Genomic DNA, 15,053 nt, shown 5'->3' with positions numbered 1-15,053 from the left:
CACCATCCCCAATTCAGGCAAGGAAGAAACAAAATGTTTTATTTCTCATTATCTGATACTTATCTAACTTGGACTGCATGTACTCCAGCATTTAAACCACATGGCTTCCTCAAAATCCTGGGCTCTATAATTCACTCTGGGGTGTATGGGGTGTTAGGGGAAGGGCAATACCTCTGGCGGGGGACACATCATGCTCCTCCTAAGATAGCTTGTCCACCTTTGGTCCCCACCCTGCACTCAGCTCTCTCTTGTGGCTCCTAGAAGCGGTCAACATGTGACAGTGGCCACACCCTGGGGAACAGCTTCAACTTCCCAGCTAAACCAGGTGAGGGGAGCCAATGGGTCTCAAACCCTCGGTGAATAAGGGGCTTCCCCTGCATGTGAAGACAGGCTCTGGTGGACTGGGCAGACCAGACCAAGAGTGGGTCCAATGGTCAAGAAAGCGATTTCTGCATGTGCTGTACAGGGAAGTGAGGGGCAGGCGGGGAAGGAGCCCATCGAGGAGAAGGTAAACTCTGTCCTAAACCTCCACTGATTTACCGCTATACCCATTAATAAGAAGGGCTTTTGGAGTAAACCCTGAGGAGCAATCCATACCCATCGCCTTGCAGGACATTTTTGGGAGATAAAAAGGCTAAGGAGTAAACTCTACACAAATCCAGAGTGGAGCCCCTAACTAAGGCCTTGTACGCCTCCTTCCGGCAACTCCTGTGGCCAATCTGGTGCCAAATGCCTTGCTCTGAATGATCGCACCTGACCCACATTGGAACAAGCTGCTCACAGCTGACAATGGTTGGAGGGAGTCAAGAGGAAGTGAAGGGCTCCAGCGCAGGAAACAGACAAGAGACCTCGAAGGAAAGACAGGAATCTGTTTATTAGAGGCCCAACGTGCTTCCAATAGTTTCCTCAGAGGAACTGCTGAGAACAGTCTTATAAACACCGCCTTCATTTCCTCAAAGCAGCCAATCCCAGACCCCGGAATCATACAGAGAAGCAGCTGGGAGACTCTGCTCTGGCCAAGTGCTTTGGTATAGTGTCAAGACTAGGACTGGAGGCATTGGGGATCACAATTCCTCCTCTGCCACAGAACTCCCTGTGCGACCTTGAGCTACTCATTCTCAACTCAGTCTAACCTACTTCACAATGCTGTTTTGTGAAGGGACGAAGGAAGGGACAGCAGCGTAATATAAATAATACAGGTATTCTAAAAACGAGCCTTTATTTCTCTCTCACAGTGGACCAGGGCTTCCTTCAAGACCTAGGAAGGTGCCCGTTATCTACAGTTTATTATTTGGGGCAGGGTTTGTGATGAACCTTTGCCCAATCCTCACGTATAGAGCTGGCTCGTGTGTACCCGTTTATGTTTCTTAAGGTCGGAGCTCGAAACGAAGCTTTTGGGGCACTCGGAGCACTCGTAGGGCTTCTCCCCCGTGTGGGTGCGCTGGTGGGTGATGAGGTTGGCCTTGACGCTGAAGCTTTTGCCGCAGTAGGGGCAGCTGTAGGGCTTCTCCCCCGTGTGCCTGCGCTGGTGTTGCACGAGGTGCGCCAGCTGGCTGAAGTTGTTGCCGCAGTACGAGCAGTTGTACGGCTTCTCGCCGGTGTGCACCCGTTTGTGCGTAAGCAGCCGAGAGTTCGTCACAAAGCACTTCCCGCACTCGGAGCAGGGGTACGGCTTCTCGCCCGTGTGCGTCTTCTTGTGGATGTTGAGGTTCCCCTTCTGGCTGAAGCTCTTGCCGCACTCAAAGCACTGGTGCGGCTTCCCCACTTGCTCGGCCCGCTCGCGGTTCGGGAAGGCCGCGCGCCAGGGGACCCTCTCGACGCTGCACGGAGAGCCTTTCGCTGCCTTCTCTCCCTTCTGCGCCCGCCAGCTGTCGGCGCTCAGGTGATGGAACTGCTGCCGCCAGTCGCCGCCTGCGCCCCCTCGCTTCTTGGTCTTCCACCGGCAGATCCCCTCCTGGCTCTCCCGGAGGCCTTCGTCGCGCCGCAGCGTGGAGAGGCACTTGTGGGGCTGCTCCCTGCCACGCTGCGGGCACTTGCGGGCTTGCTCCCCACCGGGGGCTCTCTCGCGCATGGCCAGGCACGTCCTCTTGTGAGAGCGCTCCCCGCAGGACGGGCATCGGCGCGGCTTGTCCACCGTTTGTGTCTTCTGGTTCTTCAGGAAGCTGATGCGCAGGCCGTTTTCGGAGCCTGCCTTCGTCCTCTTCTGCCGGAGAACTTCCTCTTGGAGGCTCCTCTCCCGCAAGCCTTTGTCGCTCTCGGCTTGCTTTGAAGCCTTCCCGGGGACGTTTTCCCGGCCGTTCCCGAGAATTGCTTCCATGTCAGGACCTTGGAGGTAGGCCCCTTTACCGCCTCGGTCCAGCGCCAGCCCCCACTCGGTAAGCCTGGGTTTCTCCAGAAGCGATTCCTCCTTCTCCAGGTTCTCCTGCCCATGCTCTTCGTGTTCTGAAAGAAGCAAATAATCATGACAACGGTTATGCACAACAGTCGGTGGTTTGTTCGCTTAACTTCCAGCCCGCCTGTCAGCCGACAAGCTCTCAAAGTTGCTTAGGTCCACACCGAATTGTCTTAACCCCTGCAAGCTACTCTTTCTGACAACGACCGCTTGTGTGCAGATGCAAGGACCCACATTTGAAGGATGAGTACAGTACAAATCCATAGGACTGTGGGAGGGTGACCCATTGAACATGGCAGAACTTATTTCTGAGTTAACATGCCAAAGGTTGCACTCTGAATTGGGTGGCTGTGTTGTGTGTTTCTGTGATATGTAAGCTTCCTGGAGCAGATTGCATCCCAAAAGGCAGCCTGTAAATGATTTCATAAATAAATAAACCAACTCTGGGCTTCACCTCATCTCCATCCAGTTGAGTTGCTGCAGCATGCTGGGATGATGATAATAATAATAATAATAATAATAATAATAATAATAATAATAATTTATACCCCAGCTCCCAACAGAATAATAATAATAATAATAATAATAATAATAAAGCGATAAAACATCAAACATTAAAAACTTCCCTAAACAGGGCTGCCTTCACATGTCTTCTAAAAGTCACATAGTTTATTTTTTATTTCCTTGACATCTGATGGGAGGGCATTCCACAGAGCGGGCGCCACTACCAAGAAGGCCCTCTGCCTGGTTCCCTGTAGCCTCACTTCTCGCAGGGAGGGAACCGCCAGAAGGCCCTCAGAGCTGGACCTCAGTGTCCGGGCTGAACGATGGGGGTGGAGATGCTCCTTCAGGTATACTGGGCCGAGGCCATTTAGGGCTTTAAAGGTCAGCACCAACACTTTGAATTGTGCTCAGAAATGTACCGGGAGCCAGAGGAGGTTGAAAGCACCAATAGGAGCACCAGATCCCCTCCACCGGCATGTTTGCACTGTGCCAAACTTGCTACCATCCTGACTCTCCTCCGTCTCTCTGTCCCAGTCTGCTGCAGCAACTCAGCCGCACCAAACTGCTGTCAGCAGCCATCTTTGCTAGTGCTCATCACCACTCATGGGGTGGTAGATTTTGATGCAAAACTATGTGACATGTGAAACAGATCTCCCTTTGGAGTCTAGTTTTGCATTAATACTTGAACCCAGAACTCTGAACCACAACCTTACCCAGCAGAACGGCCTCCTCCTCTTCCTCCTCCTCCTCCTCTTCATCATCATCGTCCTCCTCTTCATTCTCTGTAGAGAGCTGCATCTCCACGGTCTCCAACGGATCCTGCTCTGATGTTGGTGAATTAACAAACGCCTCTTCCACTAGACCGGACACCTGGAATACAAGCATCCCTGTTACTCAAGAGCCGGATGGAGGGCTACGGCTTAGCAGGTAGAGCATGTGCTTTGTGTGCAGCAGGTCGCGGGTTCAATTCCCGACGACTCCAGTTAGCACTGGGGAAGGAGTGTCTCCACCCCGGCTGGAGAGGCTGTGCAAGGCTAAAGAGGGATGGATCGCGCTTGCTGCCTTGGCTTCTTTAGCCTTGCGCAGCCTCCCCCGGCTGGAGAGGCTGCACAAGGCTAAAGAGGAAGCCAAGGCAGCGAGCGGGATGGATCGCGCTCGCTGCCTTGGCTTCTTTAGCCACGCTGGAGAGGTTTAGCTCCCGGCTGGAGAGGTTGCAGAAGCCAAGACAACCAGCGGGAGGGATCCCACTCGCTGTCTTGGCTTCTTTGCTCTTTGGGGCTGGGGGGGGGGAGAAACCCGGGCTTCCCCCGCAGCCCCGAGAAGCTCTGGGAGAAGTGGACAGGCTGCTCTTTGGGGCTGGGGGGGGGGGAATAATATTTTTTTTCTTGATCTCCTCTAAAAACTAGGTGCGTCCTATAGAGCGAAAAATACGGTATTTAACCCAACATGGGGCTCGAACCCACAACCCAGTGATTAAGAGTCTTGTGCTCTGTGGACTCAGCTACCCTAGGTCTGAGCTATCAAACAGTCTCGGATTCCTGAACATGCTTAGTTTTCACCGGCGCTGGGAGGAGTGGGTGAATAAATTTTATTATTTCGGTCACAGACCAGTTCCAGCCCAGATACAATATCAAGGAAGTCATAAAACACGATAGGGATACATTTGAATTTGCCATTAGGTATAACAGGGACAATACAGATATAGCAACAGTTAAAAATATATAAATTAAAACTTAGTCACTAACATAAAGCCTACAATTATCATTTAAAACCTTAATCATTATGATAGTACAGCTTGTTCCCTACATTTTATGGCAATTGCACAGAATTTGGCTACCCTTAACGTGATCTCAGGATCCTTGTCCTCTGCCAGGGATTTTAGACACTGAAGTTCAGGCAGAATCTGAGACCAGGGAGAAGAGTCGGTGGAAGAAGATTGTAAGAAATTTAAAGACTATCTACAGAAATATTGTAAAATTAATGAATGTTAGAATGATGTTGGATAGAAATTAAGTGGCTTTCAGCTGTAATACTATAAGGGAATATGAAAAATGGATTATTAATAGGTAAAAATTTAACGTTACAATATTTTAAGATTAAAGACTAGGATAAACAAAGAGGGTAAGGATTTGCTGAACCAACAAACCGAACTGGAATACAAAAAAGGGAGGCATGAGGAGGTCCGGGAAACAAGCTAATGAAAAATAAGTAATGGAAAGATTGAGTTGTTTTCAACCATTTTTATTTTGTATTTTCTTCTTTTTTATTTTTATTTTGTAATATTTTGAAAATCTTAATAAATATCTTATAAAAAAGACACTGAAGTTCAGATTCATTTGGAGATTTTTGCATAGCAGGGGTAATAAATACCAAGTGTATAACCCCATAGAGACACAGTGTAACAAGGCATGAGAGACAGTTTCTACCTCCATCAAGCCGCAGGGGCAGACTCGTTTCGCGTATGGTTTACCCTCAAATCTGCCCTGCAATAAGGCAGATGGCAGCACATTGAATCTAGCGAGGGTAAATGACTGTCTGTATTTAGGTATTTGTAATTTTGACAAATAATTTGCTGGGGTGGGTGTCTCTTGTTCCTTTAGTGCATGTCTGTTTTGAAGTTTGCACATTTTGGGGCTCTGTCCTCTTAGAAATCCCTCTTGTATCTCAGTGGCCGGGTTTGGCTCCCTTCCTCTCAGCACCTCCGCCTGCAAGCGAGAGGGAGAGATACGAAAGCCTCGCCACAGCCTGACCTTGGGGCACGCTGCCAGTCTAAGAACATAAGAAGATTGTTGCTGGGCCACCCTATCCTGTCTGGGACAGTGGCCAGGCAGGTGCCTCTCGACCCGGATCTGACCGTTACATCTCTTCCCAGTCTGAGCAACTTCTCTTACCCTTCAGCAAGGTTGACCACAGAGGATGAGGAGCCTCTCATTTCAGTGCCATGACATTAACCAATCGGGTTATTATCTCAAGAGGGTGGGGAACTGAGAGTGGTCAGTGGGCCAAAGCCTGTTCTCTCCCACTCTGCCCCCCCCCCACTAAAGGCCACCAGTCGACAAAGGATCCGCTGTAATTTCTGATCCCAAAAGAAAGATCCCTAATGCCACTGGTCCCAGCTGATTCTCCAGGCTTCGGTTATGCAGGGCTCTCTTCAATCCCCAACACTCAGTAGATGCTTACAGAGAGACCTGTGCTGTGCTCTGACGTCCCAACACTCAGCTGATAGCTAGGGTTTCAAAGCACCTTACAGAGAGATTTGCAGGGGCAGCAGATGTGCAAACCCCCTTTTTCGGGCACAGCCGTGATTTCACCTGACGTCAGGTGGGTTCAGCTTTGCTGAAACACGAAGAAGACTGGTGGGGCTAATTAGGCCCATGGACCACAGATTCTTCGCCTCTGGGTGTCACAGATTGGCTGGATGCAGAGGAATTGGTGGGAGGAACTAGCAAGGCAGCCCCCTGGGGAAGAAGGCTCAGAGTCTGGGGAGTAGTGGTGGGACAATGATGAGCGGTCAGAGGGAGAAGAGGGAAAAGACTGGAAAGTGGAGGTGTTGGAAGTTGAAGAGGTAACAGGGTTTAGTAAGCTGGGAGAGTCTGTGGCAGAGAGAAGCCCAGAAGTGGAAGCAGGAGAGCGGGAAAGGGGGGACAGACTGGTGAAGGAACCATGGGGGTCTCCCCCTCCTGCTGCATCAATGTCCCCTTCCCCCCTGGTCTCCCAGAACCAGAAGAGGCATGAAAAAAGGAAGGAGCAGAGACAGGCACATTGGCATAGCCTCAGATTGCTTGGGAAGGGCTAGGTGGTGGAGGAGACTTAGTCTTAGGCAGCTGTGGGAACCAGGCAGAGGGCCTTCTCAGTAGTGGTGCCAGCCCTGTGGAACAACCTCCCATCAGAAGTCAAGGAAATAAACAATTATTCTTTTAGCAGACATCTGAAGGCAGCCCTGTTTAGGGAAGTTTTTAACGTTTGATGTTTTATCATGTTTTTAATATTCTGTTGGGAACCGCCCAGAGTGGCTGGAGAAACCCAGTCAGATGGGCGGGGTATAAATAATGAATTATTACTATTATTATTATTATTATTATTATTATTATTATTATTATTACTACTACTACTGGAAGGCAGGGACCCTTAATCTCCACAACTGCCTCACAGGGACAAGAACTACCAGGAAGAGTTGCTGTGCTAATGGCTGGCACTCCTGAGCCAAGCTTGTTTCTCCTAATAAACTTCCCTTTCTCCGTGTGATTTATTGCTGACCCACTACTGACATCTGTTCCTGACCCTGGGTTCTCCATTACTCTGGCCCTGCCCCAACTGCACCTTCCAGCAAAGCTCCCCCTCCTACCTTCTGTTCGTGACTCTCAGCCTCTTGCAGCTTCAAGAGGAAGCTTTCGGCCAGGGCCAGCGCCTGGGTGCAGGTGGCCGGGCCGCCTTTGCAGACCCAGATCTGCATCTCCAAGGGCAGGATGGTCAGGAACTGCTCCAGGATCACCAGGTCCACGATCTGCTCTTTGGTGTGCCTCTCCGGCATGAGCCACTGGCGGCAGAGTTCACGGAGCTGGCTCAGGACCCTCCGGGGCCCCTCGATCTCCTGATAGCAGAAATGGCGGAAGTGCTGGCGGTGGATCTCCAAGCAGTCAGCATCGTCCTCATCTGGAATCGGTCCTTTCAACGCCCTGGAAACTTCCGAGCCCTCGTAGGCCTCTTCCCGTGCTCCCCGGCCAAGAACGGGCAAGGTCTGCATCGCAATGGCGGACCCTCCTCTGGGCAGCTGGCCGCAATCTTTCCTTGCTTGGTAGGTGGCCTTAAATTCCTTCCTCTCCTCCGTGGACACGGGTTCGAATAACCGCGACGGCCTCCACACGGAGTAAGGAGACGGTGCTGACTTTGAGCCCTTTTGCTGTTCCTGAGTCTCCTGATGCTGTCGCAGCCCCTCAGACTGTGGGGAAGCTGCCCCAGTCGAAATCTCCTTGGCGGGGGGCCCTTGGGAGTCACAAGGGTCTCTTTCAGCCTGCTTTCTTCTTGGTCCCAGTCCCAGCAAGTTACATTCTGCCATCGCTTCTTCCTGGCTGTGTGCCACCTGAGCAGGAGCATAAATTCATGATTGATACGGTTATTTTTGGGCTGCCTCCAATGAGCACCAAGCAAACGTCTCATGTGTGCAAGGATTTTGGCTTGTGCAGCAGAACAGGTGCAATTTATTATTATTATTATTATTATTATTATTATTATTATTATTTATTATAAAATATTAAAAACACAATAACAAAACATTTAAAATGCAATAGGGTGCAGAAGCTTCTCTACCCACTATTGTCTCTCTTCATAAATTTAAAATAACGTAAGGGTGCTGTGGTATTTTTCTCACTTCAGAACCACTCTCTAAGCCAAGGAACCCCTGGCTCCAGATGTTGCTCAACCGCAACTCCCAACATCCCTGGCCATACTAGCTGGGGCTGCTGGGAGTTGTACTTCAGCAACAGCACACCATGAATGGGGAACATAAAGTATTAGTATTATTATCATTATTTATATCCTGCCTCCCCCCCCCCGACTGAAACTCAAGGCAACTTACAGTGGTACCTTTGGATACAAATTTAATTCGTTCCGAGGGTCTGTGCACACCCCGAAACATTCGTATCCAGAGGTGCCTGTTCTACACAGGTGTGCGCGGCGGTAGCCCGCCTCTGCGCATGCAGCCAGCGGTAGCCCACTTCTGCGTAGGCGCAACCGCCGAAAGCCTTCCCATTACGTCCGGGTTCACCGCGTGCGTATCCTGAAGAATACACGAGGGCGGTACATAACCCGAGGTTCCACTGTACACAAACTATAACACAGATAAAACATAAAAAATAATAGCTGAAAAGCAACTAAGCTGTGAGAGAATTAAACCAATATGCAAACAGATCTATTAAAATACAGAGAGTAAAACAGCACAGCAGTATTTTAAAACCCTTTCCTGGGGAAAAAACACCAGCCAGTCTCTGAGAGCCTGTTGGAATAAGAAGGTCTTCACTTGCCTGCAAGAAGACAAGTCAAGGACAGAGCAAGTTTAGCTTCTCTAGGGAGCTCCAAAGTCTAGGAGCAGGCACCAAAAAGACCTCCTCAGGTTGTTTATATCCATTCTACCGGGTTTTGATGCTATGTTTTAATAAAATAACATGTTTTAATGAAGCCTGGCTCCTTCATCCTTTAGGCACCAGGTGAAAATGCTTTTCTTCAACTGACTAACTTTGACTGACTAACTTTCTATGGCCTTTTAAATGTGTGTGAGAGAGGGGGGTTATTGGTTTGTTTTTGTTCTATTATGTATTATATATTTTGTGTTCTCATTTTGTCCTTTTATGCTGTGGTCTTCGGATGAATGGCAGTGTACAAATGTAATTGATTAATAATAATGATAATATTTTTTGTTAACCTACCTAAGCTGCAATCCTATACATGCTAATCAGGCTCAAATCCTATCCTCACTTACCTGGGAGTAAGCCCCACTGAATTTAATGGGTAGGTGTGTATAGTTATTGTGGCATAAACTCACTCCTGCCCGCATGAAATTATGTCACGATAAACGTGCTTGTTGCAGTAGTAAACACATGCCTGTGGAGAGAAATCCTATACATGCCTACTCAGAATTAAGTCAAACAGATAAATGTCTAAAATTTCAGATTAAGTTCTACCTCTCTGGGCATGTAACACACAGAGAAATTGTGTCTATATTCCCAATTGCAGGAAAGGGGGTAAAATTAATTTTGGTGGATTAATTTCGATACCTGCATTTTCTGTTTCAAGTTATATGTCTCTGACAGCACAATCCTACTCAGAAGGTAAGCCCCAGTAAGTTCAACAGGACTTGCTCCCAGGCAAATATGTATAGGATAGCAAATTAAGTTACCTCTAAATCAGAGGTTCTGAAACAATGGTCCATAGACCATTTAGGTGGTCTGTGGATTTGTGGTTGAAATATTCCACTGCGTGAAATATGTATATTGTTTTTTAGTTGTTGTTTTACTTGCTTCTTGTAGTTCTTACACTGTATTTTATTGCATTAGAATTTGAATGCCATGGGATCCTAACTGTAACTGCTCCAAATTATATTGTTGTTCCCCCTTAAAAAAATAGAATTATTTGTGCAATTGCTGTGCTTAAATATCCACTATTTCTGTGCAAGGGATGTCCTGCCTACATGACTTCTATGGCCCTAAAACAGCCTCACTAGGTCCAGGGATCACCAGTCGCCCCTGGTTATACTGAATGTTTATTTGCTTTATCTTGTTTTGACCTATTTTAATATTCTTGGCAAGCTAGCTGCAATCTTACACCCACTAATTATGCTGCATTAAAACCACTGGCCATAAGCAGACTCACTTCTGACCAGAAGCGCCCAGCAAGTGTGAGCTTGTGGGATCAACTTTGTTTCAGTAAAACCCTAAGATCCCTCACCTGGATCCTGGTGCAAAAGATTACATCCAGTACTTGTCTTACTCAGATTAGACCCACTGAAATTAGCAGACATGCCTAATTTAAGTCTATGAATTTCCGTCAACTCTGAACAGAACTTTTTTTGTTAGCCATTGGAATCAAAGGCTTTTAAGCCCCAATAATTTGCACGGAATACCAGAAATGACCCAACAGAGCTCTCCACAAAAACAAACTCCTGTTTATCCCAAAGTTTATTAATCTCAGTTTTATACTTTGGGACTGGGAGATGAGTTTTGCTGTCGCTATTGTTGGGAATCGGAAATATTTGCTCCTCTACTGCAGATCACCCCAACATCCACCAGCAGTGCCAGATCTATCTTCTTTTGTGCTCGGATTTACATGGTGAAACCGTTTACTGGGGTCATCCTTTATTTTTCTGCTCCTATTCTGAATTAAACCACTGTCCCTATTGATTCCTTTTCGGTGAGAGTCCGAGGATTTGACCGCAGCGGCTTCAGAGTCTCAGACTCAGGACCCGGAACAGCCTTAGGCTTCAGATCCCCACTGAACGACCTTGGGGCCAGACGCCGCCTGTTTAGCCTGGCCTCCCTCGCAGGGTTGTTGTTGTCGTCGTTGTGAGGGCGGAGAAGTTTCCTTGCGCTCCGCGGAAAAGCAGAATGACAAAAGAATTACAAATGGGACCCGACAATGGATACATAAATCCGTCGCAGCCCATTATTATTATTATTATTATTATTATTATTATTATTGGAGGGGTGGAGAGAGAGAAGCAAAAATCCTTTCGTCTCTCCACTTCCCCACTCTAGGTGACTGGGCGTCTTCTCAGTCACCTAGAGAAGACTCCCTGGAAAAGACCCTGATGTTGGGAAAGATGGAGGGCACAAGGAGAAGGGGACGACAGAGGATGAGATGGTTGGATTATTATTATTATTATTATTATTGGAGGGGTGGAGAGAGAGAAGCAAAAATCCTTTCGTCTCTCCACTTCCCCACTCTAGGTGACTGGGCGTCTTCTCAGTCACCTAGAGAAGACTCCCTGGAAAAGACCCTGATGTTGGGAAAGATGGAGGGCACAAGGAGAAGGGGACGACAGAGGATGAGATGGTTGGATTATTATTATTATTATTATTATTGGAGGGGTGGAGAGAGAGAAGCAAAAATCCTTTCGTCTCTCCACTTCCCCACTCTAGGTGACTGGGCGTCTTCTCAGTCACCTAGAGAAGACTCCCTGGAAAAGACCCTGATGTTGGGAAAGATGGAGGGCACAAGGAGAAGGGGACGACAGAGGATGAGATGGTTGGATAGGTTCTTGAAGCTACCAGCATGAGTTTGACCAAACTGCGGGAGGCAGTGGAAGACAGGAGTGCCTGGCGTGCTCTGGTCCAGGGGGTCACGAAGAGTCAGACATGACTAAACCACTAAACAACAACAACAGGTGACTGGGCACCTGCCTCCTCGGAAGTAAAGCTGCGGGGAGTTCCGCAGGATCTGCTCCCGGGGAAAAAAACGCGCTTGCATTGTAAGGATTGCGCCGGAAAGCCTCCAAAAGAGGACGGCGTGGGGGGGGTCGTTTCCTGAAGCCCCCACAAGCCCCTCCCCATTCAATACTGACCCTTTCCCCCCCTCCCCCCCCCACTTTCTCCGGACCCTCCCCCTCCCCCGGCCGCCTCCCACTCACCTCCTCCCCCGCAAAGCCTCTCTCGCAAGCGCAACTTTCTCCCGGGAACCGACGTGCCTCCCGCCTCCTCTCGATGCGGAGCATGCGCACAAAAGGCAGCTTCTCCCCGGGAGAAGAAAGGCTGCAGGACAGGAAGGGGACTTACCCTTCCCACCCGCGACACCCTCCCCGCCCCCGCCCCCAGATCCCTGGGCCTCTCTAGGCAAGAAGAGCTCTGTGCGTTTAACCCCTTGAGAGGGGAGGGCGGGAAAGAGCTCGCTCCGCTGGCGGCGCCTCCAAGAGCAGCCGGGAGAGGATGCCTGGTCTATGCATTCTCCGGGGGATCCACCTCGGATCCAGCCTCTTCCGAATATTTCCGCAAATGGCTCCCTGGCAAAGCTTCTCCTGCTCCAGCGCAGCTGCTCGGGGTCTCCTTTGGGGAAGGATGATACACCACCCAATGTAGTGCTGCCCGACTCTGGCCGGCAGCAGCTAAGCCAGGGATTGAAGGGAAGGAAAACCCTCAGCCACTGAGCTTCGGTCCCTCCGCAGGAAAAAACATAGGGAGCTGATTGGTGCCAAGTCAGAAAGCTTGGGTGCAACTAGCTCAGTGGTGTCGACACAGGCCGGCAGCAGGTCTCCAGAGTTTGACAAGAAACATCCTGGAAATGCCACTGAGAATTGAATGTGGGACCTGGTCAAAGGCTCTCACTGAGCTGTGAACCCAGTTCCTCACCACCACCACCAAACTGGGGTCTTAAACAGGCTTACGTTGCCTTATACTGAGTATCCCTTTTTCCCGGGTGCACCATCCTCGTTTTCTGTTCTCCCTTTCCAGCGGCCAGTCAGCATCATTCTACACTTGAGCAGGTTCAGTCTTCATTGGGCTGATTTCTTGCCCCCCCCCCAAGGATGTGTGTGTTTTAGACTCTCCCATAAGGGTTTTTCCTTTTTAAAAAAACTGCATTTCAGTAAATCTTGCAAAAAACCTAAGGCTGCTGATATCACTTTATACCGCTCTGGCCTCCTTCCAGATGAAGGGAGGGATATAAAGAAGTAAGTACACTGGGAAATTAATATAATACATTAAAAATATTATTTATTTAATTTATATACCACCCTTCATCCAAAGAGCTCAGTATAAAAACCCAATAGTATTAGAACACTAACAGCAGCAACATATAATTGCATATCAGACTTCACTGTTGTGCCTTCACTGTTGTCTTTTTGGTGTCTGCTGTTTCAACAAACTATAAAATCTGTTATCTGTCTTGGATTTGAATGTGTGTCCTGTTTTACATCATTTTTATATTAAAATTGTGTGTGTGTGTGTTATAAAAACTGCTTTGGTATATGTAATTGTTTGAACTGTTTTTCAAATCTGTTAACTCTTTTGCATATATTGTAAACTGTTTTGGGATGACTCATGAGAAGCGATTCACACCTGGAACAAATAATAGATAAATGAAGAAATCATTAATTGGGCTATTTAAGGATCCACACACAGAATAAATTCCCGATTAGTATTTCGGTGCCTAGCTGCAAAAAAACAGTAAAAGTTGTCAGTTCCAGCTTTTGATAGTGGGGGAGCCCTCAGGGTTGCCTCTTAGTTGTGTGCTGTTTGCCAGGGCTGAAAACAAGCATGGGAAACTTCAGACCCATGTATGAATTGTGGCCCTCCATAAGTACAGTGGTGCCCCGCAAGACGAAATTAATTCGTTCCGCAATTTTTGTCGTCTAGCAAATTTTTCGTCTTGCGAAGCACGAAATCCCATAGGAATGCATTGAAAATCAATTAATGCGTTCCTATGGTCAAAAAAAGTCCAAACAAAGCCAAATTTGGTACAACAACAGTTTATTAACTGCTCTTTAAAGTCACACATACTGTAAAGAGCAGTTCAAAAATTTAAGGGAAAATAAAGTAACTTTATAAACAAAACATGTATTTGTTTTTAGTCAAAGAAAAAAAGTCGCGAGACCTTTTCGTCTTGCGAAGCAAGCCCATAGGGGAAATTCGTCTTGCGAGGCAAATCGCGAACGGAAAAAACTTTCGTCTAGCGAGTTTTTTGTATTGCGAGGCATTCGTCTTGCGGGGCACCACTGTATGTGGCCCTCGACTCCCTTGCAGGCCACACTGTCTTTTGAGTGCTTTTGCTTAGCTGAAATGTGTCATTAAGACTGTGGAGATGCCTATAGAATGTAAACAATGTTTCCATGCGATCTGGCACTCATCACGGTCCTCCGTGCGCCAGTAGCGGTTTAGTCATTCTGGCCACATGACCCGGAAAACTGTCTGTGGACAAACGCCGGCTCCCTCGGCCTGAAAGTGGGCTGCCACTAACACCAGTACTGAAAGACCTACATTGGCTCCCAGTAAGTTTCCAAGCACAATTCAAAGTGTTGGTGCTGACCTTTAAAGCCTTAAACGGCCTCGGTACAGTAGACCTGAAGGAACATCTCCACCTTCATCGTTCAGCCTGGACACTGAAGTCCAGCTCTGAGATCCTTCTGGCGGCTCCCTCCCTGCGAGAAGTGAGGTTACAGCGAACCAGGCAGAAGAACAGTAGTGGTGGCCGCCCTGTGGAATGCCCTCCCATCAGATGTCAAGGAAATAAAGAACTATCTAACATCTGAAAGCAGCCCTGTTTAGGGAAGTTTATCTTTTATCGTGTTTTTAATATTCTGTTGGGAGTGGCCGGGGAAACCCAGCCAGATGGGTGGGCTATAAATAAATTATTATTATTATTATTATTATTATTACTACTTGTTTTTAGTTTTGCTTTGATTTTAATTATTCTTTGAATGGTTCTCGTTATAATATTATTTTATTCTTTTTGTAAACTGCTTTGAGGTTTTTTTCCCTTAAAATCAAGCAGCATATAAATTTTATGAAGTATAAATTAAAAATACGAATTTGCCCAGAGTCAAGCCGTCTCAGGGGAGTCCTGCTTCAAATGTATGACTGCCCTCCCTGAAAAAAACTTAAGAGAATACTAGCATTTCAGGGAGAATATATTTTCCCTTAGGCATACTTATTTCCTACATGCAGACATTTTAAAG

The 15,053-nt window shown here is 47.8% G+C and overlaps 1 protein-coding gene across 1 annotated transcript; it reads right to left on the bottom strand.

The window, feature by feature from the left end:
- Nucleotides 1–855: 855 nt before the first annotated feature.
- On the bottom strand, nucleotides 856–12,169 carry LOC309524732 (uncharacterized protein). Its single transcript, XM_082209699.1, has 4 exons — nucleotides 12,015–12,169; nucleotides 7,242–7,976; nucleotides 3,610–3,766; nucleotides 856–2,442 (listed from the first exon to the last, which is right to left on the bottom strand). The coding sequence occupies exons 1-4, from the start codon at nucleotides 12,096–12,098 to the stop codon at nucleotides 1,328–1,330; spliced, it is 2,091 nt and encodes a 696-aa protein (XP_082065825.1). The 5' UTR covers nucleotides 12,099–12,169; the 3' UTR covers nucleotides 856–1,327.
- Nucleotides 12,170–15,053: the final 2,884 nt, after the last annotated feature.

Source organism: Podarcis vaucheri, assembly GCF_965113315.1.
Source record: "Podarcis vaucheri genome assembly, chromosome: 2".
NCBI lineage: Eukaryota > Metazoa > Chordata > Lepidosauria > Squamata > Lacertidae > Podarcis > Podarcis vaucheri.
This window is presented reverse-complemented; position numbering and strand designations above follow the sequence as displayed.